Raw genomic sequence first — 24,332 nt, 5'->3', positions numbered from 1 at the left:
CTGCACCAACAGTCTAGGGGGCGGGGGGCGGCCGGCGGCTGGCCTCTCTGTCCTGGCCCCTAAGCCCTGGACAAAGCAGAAGCACACTTGTTCCCCCTTGAACTAGTGTGGGTCATACTCGTGGATAGGCCTAGTCACCTGAGCCATCCTCGGATGCCCAGAGCTGCTGCCCAGAATCCCAGGCCAGAGCAGGCTTGCTTTGCAGGGAGAGGGAGGGTCAAGGACAAGCATCACAAAGAGCTTGCTAGCCGGGGTGTGGCATGCAGAGAGGAGGTGGAAGCAGATCAGGTGAGGCCAGTTAGGGGCCTCCTGGGACCCGGACATGTCTAGGCTGGAGGGGCCATTAGCCCGATCTCAGGAGACACAGCTCATGGTGTGTGAGGGTGCCACCGATGATGTGACCTGAGGGAGCCCATGGCCTCAGGCATGCCTTGGTGGTCACAGAAGACACCATAAGCCTCTGTGGGGCCCCCTAGGCTAGCCCTGGCCCGGGCGCTGAGGCTCCCGTGGCCCTTGCTGCACAGGTGGAGAAGCTCAACTCATGCCGCACAGCCTTGGTGCTTCTGCCAGGGCCTCCAGGCACAGGGAAGGCACAGGGAAGGCACAGGGAAACCTGGGAAGTGGGTCTGAGGGACCCAGGAAGGGCTGATACGGACTGTGGTCGCAGGGACATGGGCTCAGAGGGGGATCCAGTGGTGGTGACTGGCACCAGAGGAGACCCTTCCAGGGCCCTTGGGTCAGTGGTCCTGAACTCTCACCCCCAGAGAAGCAGCTGACTGCCAGCAACTGCCTGGGCGTCCTGGCCATGGCCGAGGCCATGCAATGCAGCGAGCTCTACCACATGGCCAAGGCCTTCGCGCTGCAGATCTTCCCAGAGGTGGCAGCCCAGGAGGAGATCCTCAGCATCTCCAAGGACGACTTCATCGCCTACGTCTCCAATGACAGCCTCAACACCAAGGCCGAGGAGCTGGTATATGAGACGGTCATCAAGTGGATCAAGAAAGACCCCGCATCTCGGGCACAGGTAGGGCCCACCTGTCCCCACCCCTTCTGTCTGGGCTTGGGGAACCCTGCAGTGGCGGGGTCTGCAGCAAAGACGAAGGAAGGTGAACGGGGCAGGGCTGCCTGTCTGACCTGCAGGGGGTGCAGTGGACAAGGAGGGTGGCCCTGCCCCCACTGCACACAGCAGCAGAGAGGAAGAGGGTTTAGGGGTGAGCGTCAGTCACCACAGGGGCCCCCCGGAGCTGCCAGTCCTCCTTACAGAAGACCTAAGCTGACCTGCAGCCAGGCCCTGCAGGGAGAGGTGGGTACCTGACAAGGAGCTTAGGGCTCTGGGAGCTCAGTCTCACAGGAGGAGCCCGAACCATGCTCTGGCAGTCAGAGGTGGAGGGCACCAGGGTGGACCAAATGGAGCCGCTGCACACATACAGGAGAGAACATGAGGAACGGCTGGAGAGACCAAAGCCAGCATCCAGGGGAGGAAGGGACAGACAGTATTCTTCCCAGAGAAGTGCCCAAGTCACAGAGCCACTGGGTCTGTGCCCACTTCAGGATGCCCCGGCCGGAGGCCCTGCTCAGAAGGCAGTGGCCGTGGTCCTCATGGTGCAGAGCCCAGGAGTCAGGAAGCTCTCAGGAGGGCTCCGCATGCACCCAAGAGACAGAGAAAGGGGACACAGCCCAGAACTGAGGGCTCAACCTGGAAGACAGCATCGTGGAGGCCAGACCGCGAATGCGCCAAGGCCGTTGATGTGGGTGAGAGGGCCGTCATGGTTCAGTGGGAGCAAAGAAGGAGAAGGTCAAGAGGGATAGGTGGCTCCTAGGAATTGGGATGGAATTGAGTGGACGCGGGGCACGTTGTACCCTGCGGGGTGGATGTTGCCCTGAGCCCAGGAAAAGGTGGGGAGGGGCAAGATTTCTTTGCAGAGGACTGAAGTTAGGTTGGGAAGTTCATAACGGCAGTACCACAATTCACTGCAACTCCCGAGCCTGTGTCCCAGCCAAGGGCTCCAGATCTCTGTCTTCAGCCACATGTCGGGCATTTCCAGCAGCACCCCAGGTCTGTCTCACTTACCAGGCCCAGAGCCCACCCTTCTTCCTGTTTTCCCCATTTCAGGCCAAGACAGAGCCAGCGTCCCTCCCCCTTGCCCGTTCATTGGGCACAGTGCTCATTTCTGTCTCCTTCCTTCCCCTTAGATGGGCCTCTCCCCACTTCCAGCCCCTCCTACCAGGACCATTGCCTTCGCCTCCTTGGTGCTTTCCTTGCTATCTGTTTTCCTGCCTCCAAATCCATTTTCTAGGCTGTGGCCTGAGTGCTCTTCCTAAAGAGCAAATTGGATCATGTCAGCACTCTGCTTCAAGCCCTTTATTAGACCCTACATCGTCTGGCAGGAAAAGCTACACAGTCCTGGCCAGCGAGGTAGAAGGTCAGCCAGACCTCCCTCTGCCATCCCCTCTGACCTCGCTGCTCCTGTCTACCAGTTGCCTCCCCAGAAAACGTTTGGCAACCAGCAAGAAGCAGCCCCATGTAGTTCCCCAAATGCAGCGTCCCTTCCACGCTCCTGAACGCCTGCTATCCCTGCACACCCAGCTGAGACATCCCCTCCACGATGCCGGTCACTCCTCTTTCTGCTCCCATTAAACTGTGGACACCTTGGGCCGGGGATGTAGCTCAGTGGTGCCGCACCTGCCTTGCAAGCGCAAGGTCCTGAGTTTGATCCATGGTACCAGCAAAAAAAAAAATCTGGACACCTTGAGGTCAGAGAGGGGTTCCTATAGGTCCATGCCCCTAGTAATGAGCTAACACATGGCCAGCAGTGGTCACTGGGTTTTCGCTCAGTGCCACCAAAGTGGAGTGATGAGCACAACTTGCCAGACAGCGGGGGAGATTCAGGTCCACCCGTGAAAAGCCTTCAGCACAGGGCAAGAGGGTCTGGGTGCCCTTGGAAGACAAGGTGACACCCCAAAAGGAGTTGTGGCATTGGGAAGACCCAGGCTTCAAGGTCACCTCACAGCTGCCATCTCTGAGCTCTTCCAGGGCCTCCCGCCTGTAGGGAACAGGGAAAGGGGATGTTACCAGAACCCCTGCAGGGGGTTACCAGGACCTCTGGGCCCTGGTCTCCTGTGAGCCACAACAGCACAAGGCGAATTCAAGAATAAAGACAGGAAACGAGACTTAGAGAAGAAGCTGAGCTCTGGGCCTCACCAGTGCTACTCTGGGCAGCAAAGACAAAGGCACCCCAAGCTTGCCACTATTTCTTGGGTTCATCGAGGGTAACAGATGACTCAGAGGGCAATGGTAATCCTAGATTGACAAGGATCTTATAAGTGGAGGAAGTATCAGATGACCTGGAGGGTGGCTGGTAATCCTGTGACCACGAGGATCTTATGCTGATGAGGAGTTTAAATTGATTAGGAACAGGGCCGGGGATTTAGCTCAGTGGTGCCATACCTGCCTTGCAAGCGCAAGGACCCAAGTTCAATCCCTGGTACCAAAGGAAAAAAAAAATTGATTAGGAATGATAAGATGAGCAAAGAGCAAAGACGTTCTTACAACAGTAGGTGGGATGAGTTAGGCTGACAAGGAATTTGTCCCTCCCCAGCTGGGACCTTTCTCTTAATCCTTGGTTCTCAAGAAACCAGGTTGTCTTCAGCTGATGTATCCTGCCCTGGAGTGTCTCAGCATCACGGGACCATTGAGGTCTCAGCTGTGACTGGAGGCAAAAACGGAGTTACGTTCTGGCATGGGCATGATGTGGCCGGCCTGTAGGCAGGCCTAGGCCTATCACAATCTGTGAAGTGGCTTTTCCCCGCAGCTGTGTGGTGGCTCCCGGCACACACCTGTGCCTGCACGGCGGCCGTCCCCCGCCCCCCAGGCCCTTGGCATCCCAGTTCGGTCCCATCCGCCCAGCAGCCTGGCACAGAGCAGGGCCCATGACCCAGGTGTGATGTGGGCCTGAGGTGTGGTGGGGAGTGGACAGTGCACCCCGAGCCCCCGGTGCCCTCCTGGCCTCTCTGGCTAAGCCAGGCTGGCCAGTGTCACGTGCACCGCCAAACTGTCCAGGCCTGGGTGGCCCCCACCTCTGTCCTTCTCGATGCAGCACAGGGGCAGGCTCCCTCCTTGGAGCCTAAGGGCCTGCGTCCCCTCCCACAGTACGCAGCCGAGCTCCTGGCCGCGGTCCGCCTCCCCTTCATCCACCCCAGCTACCTGCTCAACGTCGTGGACAACGAGGAGCTGATCAAGTCGTCAGAGGCGTGTCGGGACCTGGTCAACGAGGCCAAACGCTACCACATGCTGCCCCACGCCCGCCAGGAGATGCAGACGCCCCGAACCCGGCCCCGCCTCTCGGCAGGTATTGAGGGACAGGCCGAACCCCCACTGCAGGTGCGGGGGAGGGCAGCCAGGCCGGGGTGGTCCCCCAGAGAGGGGCCAGGCACAGATGGCGACAGCACCCGTCGGTGCCCCTGCAGGTGTGGCCGAGGTCATCGTCCTGGTTGGGGGTCGTCAGATGGTGGGGATGACCCAGCGCTCGCTGGTGGCTGTCACCTGCTGGAACCCGCAGAACAACAAGTGGTACCCCTTGGCCTCGCTCCCTTTCTATGACCGCGAGTTCTTCAGCGTAGTGAGTGCCGGGGACAACATCTACCTCTCAGGTGAGGCCCCTTGGGGCTGGGTGGGGACTGGCACAGGGTTTCCCACAGGGGCTCTGCCCATGGGGCTGGCCGGAAGGAAGCAGCACCAGGATGTCTGCTCTGCAGGCAAAGCCTCCTTCTTCTGACCCCGGGGCTGGGCCTGCCGCCCTCAGGGCCTCCTTCACCCCGTCTGTTCTCTGTGCCCCAAACTGCCTACAGGTGGGATGGAATCGGGGGTGACGCTGGCCGATGTCTGGTGCTACATGTCCCTGCTGGATAACTGGAACCTGGTCTCCAGAATGACGGTCCCGCGCTGTCGGCACAACAGCCTGGTCTACGACGGGAAGATTTACACCCTTGGGGGACTCGGTGTGGCAGGCAACGTGGACCATGTGGAGAGGTGAGGAGCCCGCGGTGCTTGGGTGTCGCCACGTTCACCGAAAGCTGAGATCGGGTCGGTCCTCCTCACAGCACCCTCTCGGTGCCCATGGCCATGGCCTGGACTCTTCAGAGTCCACGAGGTGCCAGGCACCTCTCACACAGCAGCAGGAGAGTCCACAGGTCGCGATCCAGAGGCGGGCAGGGAGCCTCAGGCTCAGCCTTCCCCAGTAACTAGATGGGGCACACGGGTCAGCATCCCTTCAGGGCCAGACAAGTTGGAGGCCCAAGAGCCTGTCCCAGGAAGCCATGGGAGGGCCCACCTGGACTGCTCCGGCAGGCTGGGGACACCGGTCTGCTCCAGGAAGCCCAGAGGCCTCCCGGGATTCTGGGGCAAAGCCAGGACCCATGGCCAAAATGTGGGCCATGCCAGGGGCAGTGTCTTGTCCCTGCCAAGCAGAGGGTTACATCCCAGGGACCTCCCTTTCCCTCCATCTCCTATATCCCAGGAAATCTGTGAGAATGCAGGGACATTCACCCCTCACAGCTAAGCAATTCGAGGGCCCAGTCTAGCCATCTGGAATTCTCCAGAAGAAAATATAAGCCCACCAGCCCAAGAGTCACATGTGTTCGCCTGCCCTCTGCTGGAAGCCAGAGGCTGCTTCCCCCACTTGGAAGCCATTGTGGACTCCAGGTCCAGACAGGCCCAGGACACAGGCCGGGGGAGGCACTCCCTTGGGGACGCACTGCGAGCCTTCGCTCTGAGCCGAGGAAGCAGCTGCTGCCTAGAATGGACACTGGGGAAAGCCGTGGAAACCCACCCAGGCCAGCGGGGAAAGCTCCAGGCTGTAGCAGAACGAGGAGGCGCCTGTCCTGCTCTGGGGGAAGTCAGTGCCCGAGAGAGTGACACACTGGGCTGACCTGGTGCCCGATTACAACCCAGGCCACAGTTAAGGTCGCCAGAGCCCTTCTTCCCATGTCCTTCCTGTGCCTGGGCCGCCCCATCCGCTGCCACCAGAAAGCACACCTTCCCTGGCCGCGTCCTCCTGCTATGCAGCCCACGTACCCCCACCCCGTGGCTAATTGGACATTTGACAAAGGTTGCAGCAGTGATGGTTTCAGAGTGTGACAGGCTCTGAGTGTTCATCGTGGGCCTGTAACTCCCCCAAGTGGAGCCCAGAGGTGGCTCTGTGACAACATTTAATTGTCATATTGATTTGAAGATAATCAGGAATCCCTGCGTGATTATGAGGGTATTAGTACTGCTGCCGGGCCCAGGCCAGCCCACCACTGGGGGCCTTCACTGTGACCTGCTGCGTGGCCATGCCTGCTCCAAGCCTTCCAGAAGCAGCTTCCAGTCATTTGTCACCGAATAATGAACACGTGAAAACGGAGACATTTTCTATGTAGGAGTAAACTGAGCTGGATCTGTCATCCGGTCTTGCTTTTGTCAGCTATTTTTAATCTCCTAAGACATTGATTACTCATTTTGCAAACTTGTATTTGTTGATAAATGTGAGGATTTGTTCGAGGATCAAATGCAGCGACTAAGAGGTAGAGACACGCTCCACTTGCCTGGGCCCCTGTGCAGTTCTGGGGTTGCCTGCACTGGGCTCCCCGCAGGGCTCAGCTTTCCTGCCGGCTGGGAACCCCAGGGGATGGAAGAACAGGCCAGGCCAGTGGGGACTCGGAGGGTCCCAGAGCCCTGGCCTGGCCCACAAGGATCTGTTAGGCATAGCGACACCCCCACTTCCCAAGAAGCAGAGCCCTTGAGGGTGAGTCCGCCTCTGAGCCCATGGTGGCAGTGTGAGAATTAGGGTGACAGGAAGGTCAGTGTAATGGAGGCAGGCAGGAGGGCGCTTTGTTCCCCAGGAAGCACTAATGGTACAAATCGCTATTCTATTGATAATGAATGAAGTATATGGTGCATTATAATTATATTACATTTCTGTGTTACAGGAATAGAGCAAGATCATATAATTATAGATTAAAACAACAGTGGCATAGACAAACCTGTATTATATCATTATATAAATAACTGGGTCTAATATTTGATAGTAATATATTGCAGGAGCTGTGGTTACTGGGTAAATGATAGCAGAGCGCCTCACTCGGCGAGGTCATTTGCATGTCATTAGCATATCCTTCCCAAGCAGGAAGCTGACAGATTGGGCTGAAGGGAGGGCCCGGCTTGGCAATCAGCCACCTGGAATAACAGGCTCTCAGGAAATTTGAGTTTGGCGGAATGTGCCATTACACCGAAAGACTGAGGACTGACAACCACGTAATCTTCCTCTGTCTCCAGCTCCTTCGGCAGGAGTGCCTCGAATCTCTGCCGTACTGACTAAGAAAGCAGATAGCTGAACTTCTGACACTGTCCAAAACCACACTTACTCCGTGACACACTGGCCACATGTCACCAGCCCCATGCCCTTCACCTCAGACCCATGCTGCGAACTGCGAACTGTGTCACGTGGCTGTCCCCTGAGGCAAGACCCGGGATCCCAGGCCGAGTGCTCGCTCCCGCACACCTCCGTCCTCCCGCCCACCTGGCCACCTTGTCCCTCACCACGGGCCCAGCAGAGCTTTCTCTGACCCTGGCCCTCTCCACGCCCGCCTGGGGCCACTCAGGGAATACCTCTGCAGACCGGGTCCACCAGACACTGAAGCCGGCCTCTCCCCGTCCTAAATGCTGCAAGGCAGGCCATGTTTTGGGGGTTCCCTCACCAGCCTTTTCCCTCTTGCAGGAGCAGTGGGTATTTCTCTTCCTCACCTCTCCCTTTGAGGCACCCTACAGACTCCACCGCTTAGGCCAGTGCCCCACGCTGCCCGCCCGCCTGCCTTCCTCTCTCCTGCCTACTCGGGTTGCATCCGCTATCTGTCAGGGACTTAGCATCAGGACCACCCTACCTTTTTGTTTCAAGATGGGGTCTCACCCAGGCTACCCTCAAGCTCCTGGGCTCAAGCAACTCTCCTGCCTCAACCTCCTGAGTACTGGGATTACAAATGCAAATCATAGCAACTAGCTTCCCCTGTCTTTCCTATTCAGTTGTCCCTCATCTGAATGGAGGACAGGCACCCGAATCCAATCACGTTCCTTATATAAAACGTCATATGCTGGTGTGGTGCACGCCTGTAACCCCAGCACTCTGGGAGGCTGGGGCTGGAGGTTCCAGAGTTAGAGCCCAGACTTGGCAACTTAGCAAAACCTTGTCTCAAAAACTAAAAAAGAGCAGAGGATGTAGCAATGCTACGGCCCTGTGTACAATCCCAGCACTTAAAAACAAAAAAGCATAGTGTTTGCATATACCCTACACATATCCTCCTGTATACTTCAAATACTTTATTTTTTGTTGTTGTTTTGTTTTGTTTTTCGATACCAGGGATTGAACTCGGGTCCTTACGGTTGCAAGGCAGGCACTGGAACCACTGAGCTAAATCCCCAGCCCCTACTTCAAATACTTTAAATCACCTCGTCATTACTTAGCATCATACAATGTGAATGATATGTAAATAGTTCTCATATTATATTGTTTAGGGAATAATGACCAAGCCTTCCTATATGTTCAGCATGGACACAGTTTTTTCCCAGATATCTTCCATCTGAAGTTGGTTACATGCACAGATGTGGAATACACAGAGGTGAAGGTCTGACTTCATATCCAGCCTTTCCTTAGCCAGTGTAGAAACCCAACACTGCCGCCTCCCCATTAAGACGGAGCCCATGCACTGGAGCTGGTACACACTCCTAGTGACAACCAGTTGTTCATTTGGGGGACTCTGCAGGCCAGGTGCCAGCCCCAGCTCTTACCAAAAGTTAAATCGCATGCTCACAAGGACAAGCATTAGAAACAAAGGTAATTCTCGCTCCAGGCTGTCCCCTCCTAGTCTGCTTTCCTGCCCTCTGCTCTTGAGGCTCCGTGTGGCTCTCAGAGCCTGGAGGGAAGAGACTTGGGCAGTGGTGGCCACAGTCCCCTCCCCAGCCATCCCCTTGGCAGCTTGCAGTCGGGCGGGGAAGTGAGGAAATGTGGCAGCAGGACTTTGCCTCAGAGAGGTGGTCGGGAAGGTCCGTCAGCATTCCACCGACCCCTCTCAACGTCACATCCTTTCTGGGGCCACCTTCACCCTCTTCATAGCGAAGTTTCCTCCAAGAGTCTCCACCAGGCACCCCCAGCCTCCACCTAGGGCCAGACTCAGCAGGCCCTGCAGCGCGCGTCCCAGCCCAGTGCCCTGACCGCAGGGCCACCAGGGCCGCCTGGGGCTCTGTGTCCTCTCCCCGTCCTCCACTCCAGGCCCAGGCCCTTTGCCCTTGGGAGTGCAGCCAGTCTCAGTGCCACCCCCCGTCTGGGCCTCAGCTCCAGGTCCGTCTTTGCACCTGTGACCCCACAGCCCACTGTTTGGTCCCGACCCACACGCTGCCTCCCCGCTGCACGCGCCCGGCACATTCTCTACGCTCCGGGTCGACTGCGGTCAGTCACTCTCCTCCGCAGCCTGGGTTCCCTGTGGGCAGTGACTGGACCCTCTCAGTCCCCGTCCCAGCTCCTTCCTCGTGCGCCTGTCGTCCTTTGGCCCAAGTCCAGCTTTGATGGAGTCTTTTCCCTGCTGAAACCTTCAGGGCTCCCCGACTGCCCTGTACCCAAAGTCCCACTCTCTGAGCTGGGCAGTGGCCTCCTACCCCAGCCTCTGGCCACTCCAAGGCGCTCTAACCGCTGCCCAGTGCCACTACACACACACCCGGCCCCCCTCCCTTGCAGCGCTCCTCCTGGGCACACTGGCACCCGCCCTCTGCCCTCCTGAGCTCATGGCCGCTTCCGGGCCCAGCCGGGACTGCTCTCCTGGGAAGCCCGCCTGCCCTGACTGCAGGCCGGGGCCTGCTGCCCGCACTCTGGTCCCCTCAGCACCGCGCCACTCCCATCCCGCACAGTACCCGGGTCCTGCCTGCCTCCCTTGGCGTCTTCCCACTGGGCCACCAGCCCATCCGGCAGGAACGGTGCTCGGCTCGCCGGGTCTCACCAGGGAGGCAGAGGCCGACAGCCTGGGCAGGCAGACAGGCGCCCCAAGCCTCGGGAGGCCGCGAGGGCCTCAGCCCGGCCGCCCCGTAGGCTCAGCTCCACCAGGGACGCTGAGGGCGGGAAGCAGGTGGCTCTGCCCTGGCACAAGACCCTGCTCCCCCACAGGTACGACACCATCACCAACCAGTGGGAGGCAGTGGCCCCTCTGCCCAAGGCAGTGCACTCGGCAGCGGCCACCGTGTGCGGCGGCAAGATCTACGTGTTCGGCGGGGTGAACGAGGCAGGCCGAGCCGCGGGCGTCCTCCAGTCCTACGCGCCGCAGACCAACACGTGGAGTTTCATTGAGTCCCCGATGATCGGTGAGGACCAGCGGTCTCCTCATCCTGGGCCGTGTGGCTGCGCCTCAGCGGTTTGGCCTCCACATCCCAGATCAGAGCCTGGCTGAGCCCAGTTCTGCAGAGCTGGTTGGGGTGCCGAGGGGGTGCACCCCCAGCCCAGGAGCAGCCAGGGATCCCAGCACATGCAGAAGGGCAGGCTGGCCACAGCTCCAGGTAGCCGTGCCCTGGCCTGTCCCAGGCCCAGGAGTGACAGGTCGGAGTTCTTTCCAGCCCCCAGGGTGGGGAGTTGGGGAAAGGGGAGGGAAGGCCGGCCCATGCGCCTTGACCCGCCTGCTCTGCTGTCCTCACAGACAACAAGTATGCGCCTGCAGTCACCCTCAATGGCTTCGTGTTCATCCTGGGCGGGGCTTACGCCAGAGCCACCACCATCTACGACCCTGACAAAGGAAACATCAAGGCAGGCCCGAACATGAATCACTCTCGCCAGTTCTGCAGGTGAGGGCTGCAGCCCTGTAGGGGCTGAGGGAGGGCTGGGGGACCCCAGGGCCGGTGTGATCTCACGAACAGGTGTAGGGCTGGAGCAGAGTGTGGAAGGGTGGTCCGGGAGCCTACAGCTCCAGCTGGGAATGAAGTGGCTCAGGAGGCCTCGAGGCCACCGTGCTGCCCTGAGGAGAGGGCAGCTCTGCCCAGGACAGCCTGCCAGAGCCGTACAGCTTCTTGAGGGGAGGCTTAGGTCACACACACGGTCGCCATGGCTCTGGGGGCCACAGGGGGGCTGGCTGGGCAGAAGCACCCAGGACCTGTCCCTGCAGGGCGAGGCGTGGAAGGCACAGGGTGCGTGGTTCCACAGCCACCCGGGCCTGTGGCCGTGAGTCACAAGCCCCTGCTCTTCCAGCCCTGTCCTTCACTGACCCAAGAGGAACGAGGAGAGGAAGGGACTCCGCCCCCCCGCATCAGCATCGCCACACCAGGCCCTTCTTGGAGACACCTTAGGTTTTCGGAGGCTCCCAGTGCACCCTCAATGTAGGAACAGCACAGAGCGTGTACTGAGTGCCTCATGTTTTCCTAGCACAGCTAGAAGAGAGGCGGCCCCGGCCCCTAGCACCTTGGACAGATAACTCCCTGCTCTGGCAAGGTTCTAGGGATGAAACCTTGGGCCAGGTAACTGCTGAGTTCTTGCTGGCATGGAGTCTGGCTCTCCAGCTGTGCTCTTGTGGACATCATCTCATGGTGGCAGCGTGCAGAGCACGGTCTGACTACGCGTCCATGGAGCCCAGTGCCAGGGCTCATGCCTCATTTGAAATGAAAAGGGAAGGAAACCCTGAATGTTGGGGAGATTTATGCTGTGACTGGTAAGAAAAGCAGGGAAAAGGTTGGCCATAGAGGGAAGGATATGAGGCCCCTGGGTGGCAGGGACTGCAAGAGAGCAGGCTGGAAGCTTCAGTGTCCCCTAAAAGGTCAGGACAGATGTATTCTCCACGTGTGCACTTCAGGGCCTGCCTTTGAAAAACTGTGAGTCCACTTCCAGAGGTTAGCCGGCAGAAATGGCCCACAGCTGAAACAACAGAGAAGTCAGGGCTAGAAACGGGCCTGGCTGTCGGGGTGACGGGGCGACCGAAAGGCGTCCGGGGAGTAAGCACAGAGCGGGTGTGAGCTGGGCTGATGGGCGGCAGGGGCTGAGCCAGGGAGGCCCAGAGGGAAGGGTCCAGGCTGAGCCATCGGGTGTTCTGCAGCGCATGCCTGGTCCTTGCAGACGTGGACGACAGCAGTCCAGGTCAAACGTGCTGAAGGGACGTGGCAGGAGCATTGGACTCAGCCCCTTTGCAGGGGAAGGATGCTCGGTGGACGGGTGGGTGTCCAGTTAGATCAGGCCCTCACTCTGCTGTTCCTGGCGAACTGTGAGCCATGTTCCCAGTGTGATTCGCGTAGGAGGCAGGCTGTGTTTGTACAACACAGAAAGACAATAGAGGGTCAGTGGCCTACGCCCAGTGCCCGCACAAGAGGTGGCTCTTCTGCTGGTGTCGCTCATCTGCCAGCGGGGCTGAAAGCTGGTGCAGATGAGTGTTTCTGTGCACAGAATCGGGCAGCACTGTCCCAGTTGCCCTTAGAGGACAGGTGTCCTTGGTCTGGGCCAGGGGGCAGAGGCGAGCCCTCGTGACCTCTGCAGGAGGTGCACGCAGTGTGGGGAGCCCAACTCCAGGGCCGTTGGGAGGTTCGGGGCCTAAATCTCTGCCCGCTTTCCCTCCCAGTGCCGTGGTGCTCGATGGCAAGATCTTTGCAACCGGAGGCATTGTCAGCAGTGAGGGCCCTGCCCTGGGCAACATGGAAGCCTACGAGCCCACAACCAACACATGGACCCTCCTTCCCCACATGCCCTGCCCCGTGTTCAGACACGGCTGCGTCGTGATAAAGAAATACATTCAAAGCGGCTGACATCAGCAGGAGCCACGACAAGACTGTGGACAAGTCTGGCGAGGCAAATGCTATACACAGTGATAATCTTTCAGCAACACCAATAAGAGGCCAATAAAACCCAATCAAGGAACTCAGTGCGCTAAACATTTTGAATATGCTACATTGAATGTAGGAAATCATCCTCGCCTTCGGGTGACACGGGGCACGGCGCTCAAGGCTCAGGAAGCGGACCGCGCCAGCCAGGGCTTGCGGGGGCGCTCATTCTGCCCGGTGCAATAGTTTCACATATTTTTCAACTGGGAGAGAGAAGCTATTCTTTTCCTTCCTGCAGAGCAAGCGTGGCCCCTAACGCACCGTCGATCAGTTACCCGATGACAATATTAAGCATCAGGCTCTTTTGGAATAAGATCAAAGTGTCCTTATCACTTTGATTCCTACGTTTGTTTTTTAATCAATCTACACTTCCAGTAGCCAAGAGAAAATGAGGGGTGGGACCGTGCAGCACAAGGCCGAGGAGGCTGCCAGTCTCTGCCAGGACCGGAGAGAGGTCAGGCGCCCGCACTGAGCCAGGGGTGGCAGCTGCAGGGGCCGCTGAGACGGGGCCATCTGTCCTTCCTGGGGTTTTCTACCATGTTTTTGCTGGAGAAGGACAAGATGGCTGTGCTAGCTTTCTCTTATCCAATATGAATTATTTAGATTTCCAAGGCATTTTCTTGATAAACAAAAGGCTATTTTTAAGGACTGAGAGAAGGCGGAAGCCAAAAGAGGGATGCTGCTGTGGGATTCCCCAGGCTCTCTGTAGGTAGTGCCAGAGGGGCATTTGCTCCCGTTTTTCTATGTGCAGAATAGAGGATCTCTCCTGGGGTGGGCCATGCCCCCGCTTAATTTTTGGAAAAAGCGTCTCCCAGACGGCCCGCTGGGACTGCGCCTCAGGCGGCAGAGGAAGGAGGGCCCCTTCTAGCAGGTCACAGTTCTGGCTCCTGACCCAGTCCAGCTCCCTCCATGAGGGAGGGAGGACCCAGGCCAGGGGAGGGACGGAGGGAGGGCGGGAGAAGAAATGTCTACAAAGCACAGGAGACTATTTTTGATATTTATAGCTCTATATTAAGGCACCTGCCACAGGAGCTCTCAGGATGGAGACAGCCTTCTTAGACGAGCCATGACAGCCATGGCCTGAGGGCCGCGAGCAGAACCCCTCCCCTGTGGCTGACTGACCTGAGAAGAGGGAAGCCAGGAGGGAGGACACGCGGAGGCTCGGAGAGGGCCCTTAGGCCCTCAAACCTCACCCGGCCCTCAGTTTCCATTCCAGGGCAGGAAGCAGGCTGCCACCGCCGCGGTGTTCAGCTGAAGTTGGCACCAAATAACATTGACCATTTTCCTGTCTGGGAAGTCAGCTCGCTGTCACTCACGCGAAGGACTGTTTCTAAGGAGAAAGAGAACACGCTTTCCATCCTTCAGTGTCTGCTGACACAAAATCCCAAGCCTGACGCCGGGCATCAACTTCTAGCACTACAAGTGTGGCTCCCACTTGGACAAGACACTGAGCTTCGTTATGCAGTTTTTAATATTATTATTTTAAAAAGTAATAAGCACAAAACTACATACATTGTATGTCATTTAAAGTATTTATGTCAAACAGGGTGCAAGTGTGAACCCAAGGACTGGAGCACAAATCCTAACTGCCTGGGGCAGGGCTAACGTTGGCATCGGTGTGTGTCTGCCTCCAAGGGAGGTGCTAGTGGTCACCCAGACTCCACAGATGACGCTGGACTGGCGTTTCTCTCCTCATCTGTCACACTGGAGCAAAACTGGCTATTTCTGTGAATGATAAAACAGGGTTCTCTGTAATGGTATTGTACATAGTATATGTTTATTGTTAAGTTCTTGTTATATTATAATAAATATATTTATAGATCTAGACTCAGAAGCCATAAGATGCCTCTGTGCGCCGTCAGCTTTGCCACAGCAGCGTGAAACCCCTGAGCAGGCCTGGTCCTCCTCGCCCATGTCGGCTGCCGGGGTTCTTCTAAAGACCTCTGCGCAGGCTCTGGTGATGGGGAAGGACAGGACTCCACAGCAAGGGGACAGGTAGAGCTGAAAAGCCAGCAATAAAGGGCAGCAAGGTCAGGGTTGAAAGGGACTCGCGAACACCCTGGAAGTGACTCAGGACGTTCCTTTAGCGGAAGATCTCTTCCTCTTATACTTGTGCTGCTTGTAGCTTAGCTGCACTGCGCGCTTCCCAGTGGTGTCACGCCTATGCCCGGGACCCTGTTTGTCTACGTGACCGCGCCAGAATCACACTGCGACTCCAACCAAGAGACACACACTCCCTCCAGGAAGAACAGCAGTGTGGTTTCCACCTTAAAGTCCAGTCAGGGTGGCCCCTTTGTCCTCCTTCGCCATGCTGGAAGGTTCTCTAGCTTGTCATACAGACCACGTTGCTATGCCGAGGACACCTATGCAAGGCTCCCAGGACAATGCAGGAGGCCAGGTGGGATCGCTCAGTGCAGGAAATGAAGCCCAGGATTGACTGACTGGTGAGAGAGGGTAGATGCACTCACACTGTCATCCGCACAAACATTCTCACGTTCTTAATCCCCAAATCTTACCACGGACTACTTACTGCCTCCTGAGAGAAAAAGCCTGAAACAGGTGGCACAGGGTAGGTGAAAGAGGAGGTCTCCTGAGGACTTGGTGAGGCCTTGTGCCGAGTGGCCCGTACAGCTATCAACTAAACAGGTGCAGTGTTCTCAGGGACGGCAGTCTGGGAGCAAAAGACAGAGAATGGCTATAAGACGCCTGCCATTGAGAGCTCCAGTGGTGACCTGTGACAGCAGTCAGGCAGTAGGTCTGTTAGCGTCCTTCCTACCTACCTCATTTTCCTAAAGAAGAGAAACATTCTCTGGGTCTGTGGAGAATCTATGTATTTTGCACTTAACTCTGGTGGCAAATGAATTGCATTCCACCATGAAAGATGTGTGTCCACTATATTAGGGGCCCATGTAACCACCACAAGTGTTTTGTTTTGTTTTTTTTGGTACCGGGGATCGAACTCAGGACCTTGCACTTGTGAGGCAGGCACCGGAACCACTGAGCTAAATCCCCAGCCCAACAGATTTTTTTTGGTACCGGGTATCAAACTTGGGACCTTGAGCTTATGAGGCAGGTGCCAGAACCACTGAGCTAAATCCCCGGCCCCAACCACCACAAGTGTTAAGACACAACCATCAGCCCTAGCAAGGATGGTGAGAAAATTCCTTGTGATAGACACAAATGAAGAGAGTGTATTTATTTATTTATTTTGGCTTTTTTGAGACAGGGTCTCATGATTAGTTCAGGCTGGCCTCAAAAGCATGGCAATCCTCCTGCCTCAGCCTCCCAAGTGCTGGGACAACAGGCATGCATCACCATGTCCAGCTCAGAAGAGAGTTCATATTGTGTGTGTGTGAACTTTTTAAAACACTCATAGCCAGAATAAGAGAATATTCAGAAAAATATTTGCAGCCTGTATGACAAAGAATTAATATCTTTATTAAAGCATGCAGGTAATGCAATAAGAAAATATTGAGTGATTCTAATAATTAAGTAGAACTAGGTATTAGACCTAAAAAGGAGGAAATATTGCCAGTAAACGTACAACAAAAAGTTTATGGCCAGGGATTTAGCTCAGTGGCACCCTGCCTGCCTCACAAGCACAAGGTACTGAGTTCAATCCCCAGTACCAAACAAAAAAAAAAGTTCAACATCAGTAGTAACAGAAACCCAAATAATGAGACAACATCTTTTACCTACTAAATTAGCTCCCTACACCTAAAAATAGCCCAGGGGGCATCCCAAGTGCCAGTGAAGAGGAGCTGAGGCTCCACACATGGAGAACAGTGTGACAGGTGCCCTGTGTCGAGAGCCTGAGAAGAATTCAACCTGAGCTGGCAGCCCAAGGAAAGAGTAAAAACTAGAGAAAGCTAATGCCAACGGTTAAAATGACAACTGGCTCCTGTTCTGTGACACTGATGGTAAGTTGGTCGCAGTAACAAGCACTTAAACCACTGAATCTTCACAATTCTACTCGATAGATACCAAACACATTTACTTGAATAGAAAACAGTTACCAGAGGAAAAGCAAGGTTCCTATCTGTGTATGACTGTGGTTTACGATTATCTATCTGTCATCTATCTATCTAGGGAATAGATGGAGGTAGTTGTAAAACCACTATTATACTGATGGAATTATAGGCAAATTTTCCTCTTCTCCAAATTTTTATAAAGTCGTAACATTACCTTTATGATAAAGACATAGATAGACTATACAAATATAGATATAAATGTAAATAGACACACACCTATTTTTTTCTGGTGCTGGGGATTGAACCCAGGGCCTCACACATACGAGGTGAGCACTCTACCACGGAGACACATCCTCAGCTCACATAATGATTTTTTTTTTTTTGGTACCGGGGATTGAACTTGTTTCTTTGTGCTTGCAGGGCAGGCGGCCGAACCACTGAGCTAAATGCCCCACTCACATACAATTTTTAAGTAAGAGGCAGAAAGTACTCTCTTCCTTATGTTTCAGTATGAGAAATTCTCTTTTATGAAGATCACTATAAGCAGTGGAGATATCAGGGTTCAAAATTAAGTAACCAGGGAGGGGAATTACAGTAAAAAAACAGGCTGCTATGCATAAGTGCTAAAACTCTGTAAGACATTACCAAGATCTTTGTGAAAGTCTTCTTCAACTAAACCTTAATATTTATATAACTGCACACAGTACCTAATTTTATCCTCTCAACGACCCTAAAATATACAGGGCCCATCTTCACCTTTTAAGAAGTGAAGGAAACAGGCCACAGTCTGATGAAACAATCTCCAGAAATAAAGTGGCTGCCCAGTGCCCACAGGCCATGCCTCCAGTGCTCCGTCCACTGTCAAACTTGGTCCTCACGGTGGGGCTGCAGAAGGCAGCTGTCCCCGTGTACACGTGAGCCCACAGGACTCGGTGGGCGCTCTGCAATCCTCGGTGAGCCTCAGTGAGACTCCGGAGAGTCTGTGATCACCGCACGGCCTCCCCAAGGCTGCCCAGAGTTGCTTACGCAGACCAGGGCTCCTCCCTCCTGCCCAAGCTGTCTCAGAAACCTGTAATAGGAAAACAGAGACCTCTGTGAATGGCCAGGCATTCAGCTCTGTTAGAAACAGTCGTCTTTAGAAGCAGTTTTTCAGATGCCTGGTAAGAGTCTCGGCTGTACACAGGAGTCTTTGGAAAGTGTCCACTCAGGTAAGATGTCAGAGCGTCCATTGTCACCTTGTTAGACTCCTCCTGTGAGCCTGTGCTCGGTAATGAACTCTTCAGGAGCTCTGAACGTTCCTGCTCCCCCATGTCCCCAGCCTGGGAGGGCCGAGGGAGGGGATCCGCTGCCTTGGCATTTGCCCAGAATGCACCATCCTCAGCCCGAGGGGATGTCACACCTCTGGACCCAAGGATGAAGCGTCTCCCCATGAGCAAAGGCAAAGACTCAACTCCAAAGAGCCGGCCCTTTCCACAGTGGCAAAAACAAGATTGGAGATTTGCTACTGGGGATAGACACAAAGAGGAAGCCCATGGATTTCTTTACAAAATAATAATAACAATAATAATAATAATCTAAAAATGAATACCTTCCCAAATGTGCAACCAATGAGCTGTGTTGCCCACTCTGCACCATCTCCAGGTCCTCTGGATGTCCTTCCTCCTGGAAGATGAGGCCAGGGTCTGTGGGCTCACACTAGGTCAGGTAGACAGCACTGAGGACGTGTCCTCTGTCTCGCTGCACGGGTGAAAGCAGACTGGCAGCATAAAAAATATTTTGAGCTACGAAAAAGTCCAGGCAAGGCCACAACTCTGTGTACTGCTTCAGCCATCCCTGCATCTACAGGTGACTCAAATGTTTAGTTTTAGTTAGGGTGTTCACCTACTATGTACAGAACACCTTCAGTCTCGGTGAAGCTGCCCACTGCTCACTCAAGTGCAAACCCGGGCTCTGGAGCAGCGGGCTCTGGAGCAGCCAGCTCTGTCCCCTAAGAGCTGCAGCTCTGAGGATGCTACATCCACGCCAGTAAAAAATCATTCCTATGCCCTTTAGTTCACTCCTCCATTCCTACACGCACTGCCCGATCTCTACGCACCCTTCTTGCTGCTACAGCCCTCCATTTGTAACAATAGCATACTGACATATAAATCATGTATCCTAAAGCGCACCCTTCTAAAGGATCAACTCAGTGGGCTTTAGTATCACAGCCATCACCTCTGTCCACTTACAGAACACCTCATCACCCTGAAAAGAAACCTGTACCCAGGAGTAGTCCACTACCCAGTGCCCCTGTTCCCAGCCTGGCAGCAACTATCCGTTGTCTCTTTGTCTCCATGGACTTGCCTACAACAAGCATTTCCCATAAATAGAAGCAATTAATATATGATCTTCTTTGGGGCCTTTTTCACTTAGCACAGTATTCTCAACATTCACTCATGGTATAAAAAAAATTGGGGGAAAAGATTCACTCATGTTGTAGCATGTACTGTATAAGTCCTTCCTTTTTATGGCCAAGTAACATTCAATTACACGGATATATAAAATCGAATACATAAAAACAGATCCATTCTCTTTACTCATTCATCGGTTATTAGATGTTTGGGTACTATAATCGTTATGAACAGTTGCATACAAGGTTTTGAGAGTTAATAAACTTGGGAAGTGGTGGGCTTAAAATTAAACAGGGTTCTTTACTATGGATTTCTACTGAGTCAAAAACAGACTAACATTCATTCTAACTTTGGTAAACTGGATGCACAAGATGGAGTTTTCTCAACTTACTTGGCTACAAGAGTCCCTTCCTGTCACACACAAATCTTCCTTCCTTTCTAATTATAACACAGGCTCAGATAATCACATGGGATGCTGGGGTCAACACACTCCACCAAATCTTTGAAAGTATGACAGAAAGGCAATATCATGAAAGAAGAAGAGAGTTCTAATTTACAATTCTCAAAATAGTTCTTTAAAAATGTATATTATTTATATGGTAAACAGCAATAAGCTCACAAATATAAATGTTTTATGTATACATATGTTCTTTGAAGTTAACAAAATTCTGAGTACAGCAAAATGTTTCACAGGAACTATTCCCAAAACACTTTAGGCTCTCCAGTATTTTTTAATTGAAAGAATGGAAATAAATACACAATAACTACTCTACACATAAACCAAAGCACCCATCCAACCTCAAATCCAGTGATAATGGAAAAAGTATGACCTGACAATTTCTGGAAGAGTCTTGGGCATTTTGTTCGTTATTAATTTCGAACCACATGACGATCTTAACAAGTCAGCTTCAGCAAAGACCAGCAAAATCAATCACTTGCCCTACTTATACTTAAAATTCAATGTTTTCCCATTATCACTAGCATTTCATTGAGCTATGACATATAAACACTCTATTCAATACTTGTATTAATAAAAATTTCATCAAGTTTTAACCCTAAAATCTTGAGAATGGGAGGGGGGAAGCTTTTTGAAGATCTTTTACTTTCTTTGTTTCTGAGGATAAATATTTAAATTCAAACAATGTGGAAATTAGTGGAAAGAAGCATTCCAAAGAACTGAAACTGATTTTTTATACTGTGATAAGCAATCACTCTTTTCCTTGCTCTATTTTAAATAAAATCTGTTTAATTTCTTTAAAGTATGCTAAACTATAGAGCTGGCAGCTTACATTATATTTCCCTTAAATAAATGACATAATTTGAGATTCCCCACCCCAAATAACCTTTATTCCAGCCAGATTTTAAACATAATATTACTTGTGGATTGGCATATCTTTTTCAAGAGCCGTTCTGTTTACAGTCTTGTAAAAATACTTTACATTCATTAAGATGCTAAAATAGAATTTTTTAATTAACTTCTATCACTTTCAGCAGGAACTTTAAGCCATTAACAAAGTAACTCTAGATAATGTTCAGAAATACTGGTATCACCTATGAAAAGTAATTTCACTTTGTTGCCATAATGAGAATGTTCAAAAAGCATAGAGCTTTTTGCCACACACAGAAACATGACTAGGGACATTCTTTTTTTTTTTAAATTTCTTTTTCGGGGGGCAGGGTACCGGGAATCAAACTTGGGTCCTTGTGCTTTCGAGGCAGGTGGTGGAACCACTGAGCTAAATCCTCGGCCCAATTTTTTTTTTGTAGCGGGGATCGAACTCAGGACCTTGCCCTTGCGAAGCAGGCACTGGAACCACTGAGCTAAATCCCCAGCAAGGGACATTCATGTTTTTATGACAGTTCCAAAGCGTTCTTTGTGGCTCTTGAACTCCTATGATGGTATACAATTCTAGGGTACTGGTTTTTGTTGAGAATGGAAATTCCAGAGTATTTATAATTGAAGTCAGATATATGAAAGTACATCTGATATGGAACATTTTTGGTTATTAGCTGAATCTGTTCCATCTATGAAATCGTAAGCCCTAAATCCTGACAAAAGTCTCTTTCTGGTACATTTTTAGGGCTCCTTCTATTGCACTTGCTCTTTAGTTTCATAAAAGACATTCAGTTCTTTGATCTTTTCCAACTTCTCCCAATTTAGCAGCCTGATGCTAGGTTCACTTCCTGGGGATGGAATTCTTCTCCCAAAAGTCATCTCAGCCTTCTAACATTCTGGTCCTTCTGTCCGTTCAAAAAGACCAGACTACAATCCTAATCTAATCCAACCATGAGCCTGCTCTGGTGCTTTCCTTGTGGTGGAAGCTGTAAGGGTGAGTTTTGTAGAAAGTCCTCATCCACACAGATGGGTGCCACTGCTAACCTGCGGTCGGTCTCTGCCTCCACTGCGACCGCATCTCACTCTGATCTGTCAGGTCCCCGCCCGTTTCCATCAGGGTCCACTCTGAACCTTCACCTCTGCCCTTAAGTTTCCCACCTAGCCTCACTCTTAGCAGAAGAGCTCATCTTTTCATTAAGGTAAACTGAGATAAAGGTGACAACATGGTGACACAGTTTTCTTCATCTTCCACAACTGCCTATTAAAAACAGAGAAACAGAGTGAAAAATCCCAACACTCACGGACAATATGCAAAACAAACTAAATAATAAGGACTTTCCAAAATGCTACATCCCAAATGGGTATGAACAAGCCACTAGGACCCATGAGACCTGCATGGTATACTTGTGTGTGGGAGGAAGCGGAGGAAATCACCGGGACTGAATGGAGCTGAGGCCCTACAGGGACTCACGGGATGCTGAGGATTCCGCACAGCCTCACGCTCACAACATGAGCCTGGGGAATCCTCAGGCCTCATCAGCTAAAGCCCTCTTCCAGAGCCCCAAACTAAGAAGAAACCTTGCAGCAGAGAGTCTGAACTGAGCAGCACAGGGACTAAGGAGACAGAGGAAAGAGAAGTCTGTATTTTTAAAAGGGGTGGGGTAGGGCTGGGGATTTAGCTCAGTGGTTCCGCCACCTGCCTCACAGCACAGGGACCTGAGTTCAATCCCTGGTACCAAAAAAAAGGGGGTAGGGGGGAGCAAAGTGAGCAGATTTCAGAAAGTGAGCAGCCACATATTTCAACATTTCACAGAAGTAACAGAAGAGAGAGCCTGAGAGCCGTGAAATTCAGGCCGCCTTCTAAAAGCTGAAAAGTAATCTCATGTAAAAATGAGCAAAAAAGGGAAAACACTATATAAACATATTTCAAGAAAAAAACTAAAGGAAAGCCACTCCTGTAGGTACAAGGGCACTCTAGAAAGACATACCTACAAAACACATAAAAACTAAAACTTAACAGTGCAACACAAGAAAAGGGCATACAATAATAATGTGAGGAGTGAAAGAACAATATAACCCAGGTCAACACAACTGATTACATCATGACATAATTGTGAGAATTAGAAAACCTCACAAAAGGAGTGAAATAACTCGACAAGAATTAGAAAAAAAATTTTTAATGTAGACTAAATGAGAAAGAACACAGTGAATAAAACAGAAAATGCCTTAAGACACACAGAAGAGGGAACAAAGCAGGACATTTTTAAAGTGACAAAGAAAAGAAACTTTTTTTTTTTGAGGCAGGGTTTCACTATGTAGTGCAGGCTGGCCTTAAACTCAACTGTGTAGCCCAGGCTGGCCTCGAACTCATGGTAATTCTCCTGCCTCAGCCTCCCGAGTGCTAGGATTACAGGTGTGTGCCACCATGCCTGGGGGAAAAGAAACTTCTGGTCCCAGGCAAGGTGGGTAAGTATATCCTGCCATAGCCTTGGAGCGATTATACCTGCAAACCCTGGAGAGAAGACAGCAGTTATGAAAAGGCTCTGAAAAACTAAAAGCCAGTACAGTGGGTAGGAAAATCAAGTCAAAGAATGACCCACATAGCGGTGACTCCCCTGAGCTTCCTTTTAGCCCATGTCTCCCAGCTTTCTCTCTCGGGCAGACAATCCCAGAAGAAAAACTTCCTTGTCAGACCCTCCAGACCCAAGCTCAGGTAAGGCCCAGGAATGAACCACATCAATTGCTAAAACAAAAAAAGGTAGCATTCTCCACAAGGCTATAACTGAGCCCAGAGCCTCACAAATATTCAAAATGTCCAGGACCCAATCCAAAATTCTTGACATAAAAAGAACCAGAAATACATTAAATAACTCCCAAGAGAAACAGTAATCAACAAACTTGCTCAGTAGCTGAAATAATAAAAAAAAATTTAAAAGAAATTCTCCAAACTGAACAACAGAGAGAAAAATATTTAAAGAAAAGTGAACAGAGCCTCAGAGACCTGCAGACAATACTGAAAGGTCTAACATTCATGTCACTGAAATCTCAACAACAGAGGAGAAAGATACTGGTACAGACAGAGAATCTGATGAAATGATGACTGAAAACTTAGCAAACTTGATAGAATACAGAAACTTACAGAAACAAAGATCAGCAAACCCCAAACAGGTTAACAGCAAAGAAATCCAACCCTACATACAGTGGCTGAAAATCAAGACAAAGAAAGAAATCTTTAAAAGCATCCAGAGAAAACCAATGAACTACCCATAAACCATAATTCAAAGGACAACAGTGAAATATCAAGAAGAAAGTCATGATGAAAAGAAACATGGGAAAAGCCCTTTAAAATAAACTTGGGAGGCCATTAAGGGACTAGGACTTATGCAAGCCTTGAGGTGCTGCCCAGGAATCTGAACTTTGGATCCAGTCTGCAGAAACCATCAACATCCTTTAACAAATGTTTCAGCTGCAACCATCACAAACAAATACACTTTTAACCCAGAGGCAGCCTCAGCAATCAATCATGTACAGCACGGGCAGCCGACCTTTCGGCTTACCTAGGCTGCATGGAGCAAAGAATATCTTGGGCCACATATAAAATATAATATAGTATATATATTCTCTGGGAAGATAGGTCTTATAAAAGTCTAGTAAAGAGACATGATCAGATTTTTTCTGAGTTGAATGTCTGACTGCAACTCTATACATTCCAAAAGTTAATGAGCAACCATTTACTTTTCTAGTATTAACAATGTTGTATTTATGACAAT

General features: G+C 52.0%; 1 protein-coding gene and 1 long non-coding RNA gene across 5 annotated transcripts in view; one reads left to right on the top strand and one right to left on the bottom strand.

Moving 5' to 3' along the window:
- Klhl29 (kelch like family member 29) overlaps positions 1 to 14,692 on the top strand; it is a 267,445-nt gene extending 252,753 nt beyond the window's left edge. For 3 of the 4 annotated variants that reach the window (XM_004839072.4, XM_021253538.2, XM_021253539.2), the window contains 7 exons: positions 765 to 1,024; positions 4,151 to 4,349; positions 4,468 to 4,650; positions 4,849 to 5,029; positions 10,185 to 10,378; positions 10,708 to 10,852; positions 12,607 to 14,692. In XM_004839072.4, the coding sequence (XP_004839129.1) occupies positions 765 to 1,024; positions 4,151 to 4,349; positions 4,468 to 4,650; positions 4,849 to 5,029; positions 10,185 to 10,378; positions 10,708 to 10,852; positions 12,607 to 12,790 (1,346 nt within the window). In that variant the 3' untranslated portion in view covers positions 12,791 to 14,692. The other variant, XM_021253540.2, reaches the window with a different exon arrangement.
- Positions 14,693 to 19,927, bottom strand: LOC110347902 (uncharacterized). Its single transcript, XR_002392793.2, has 3 exons — positions 18,425 to 19,927; positions 17,593 to 17,905; positions 14,693 to 15,536 (listed from the first exon to the last, which is right to left on the bottom strand). It is a non-coding gene; the product is annotated as an uncharacterized LOC110347902 (long non-coding RNA).
- Positions 19,928 to 24,332: the final 4,405 nt, after the last annotated feature.

Source organism: Heterocephalus glaber, unplaced genomic scaffold (assembly GCF_053883595.1).
Source record: "Heterocephalus glaber isolate CG9 unplaced genomic scaffold, H.glaber_assembly_v1.0 deba00001457, whole genome shotgun sequence".
NCBI classification, from domain to species: Eukaryota; Metazoa; Chordata; class Mammalia; order Rodentia; family Bathyergidae; genus Heterocephalus; species Heterocephalus glaber.
Note: the sequence above shows the minus strand (reverse complement) of the source record. Positions and strands in the feature narration are given on the sequence as shown.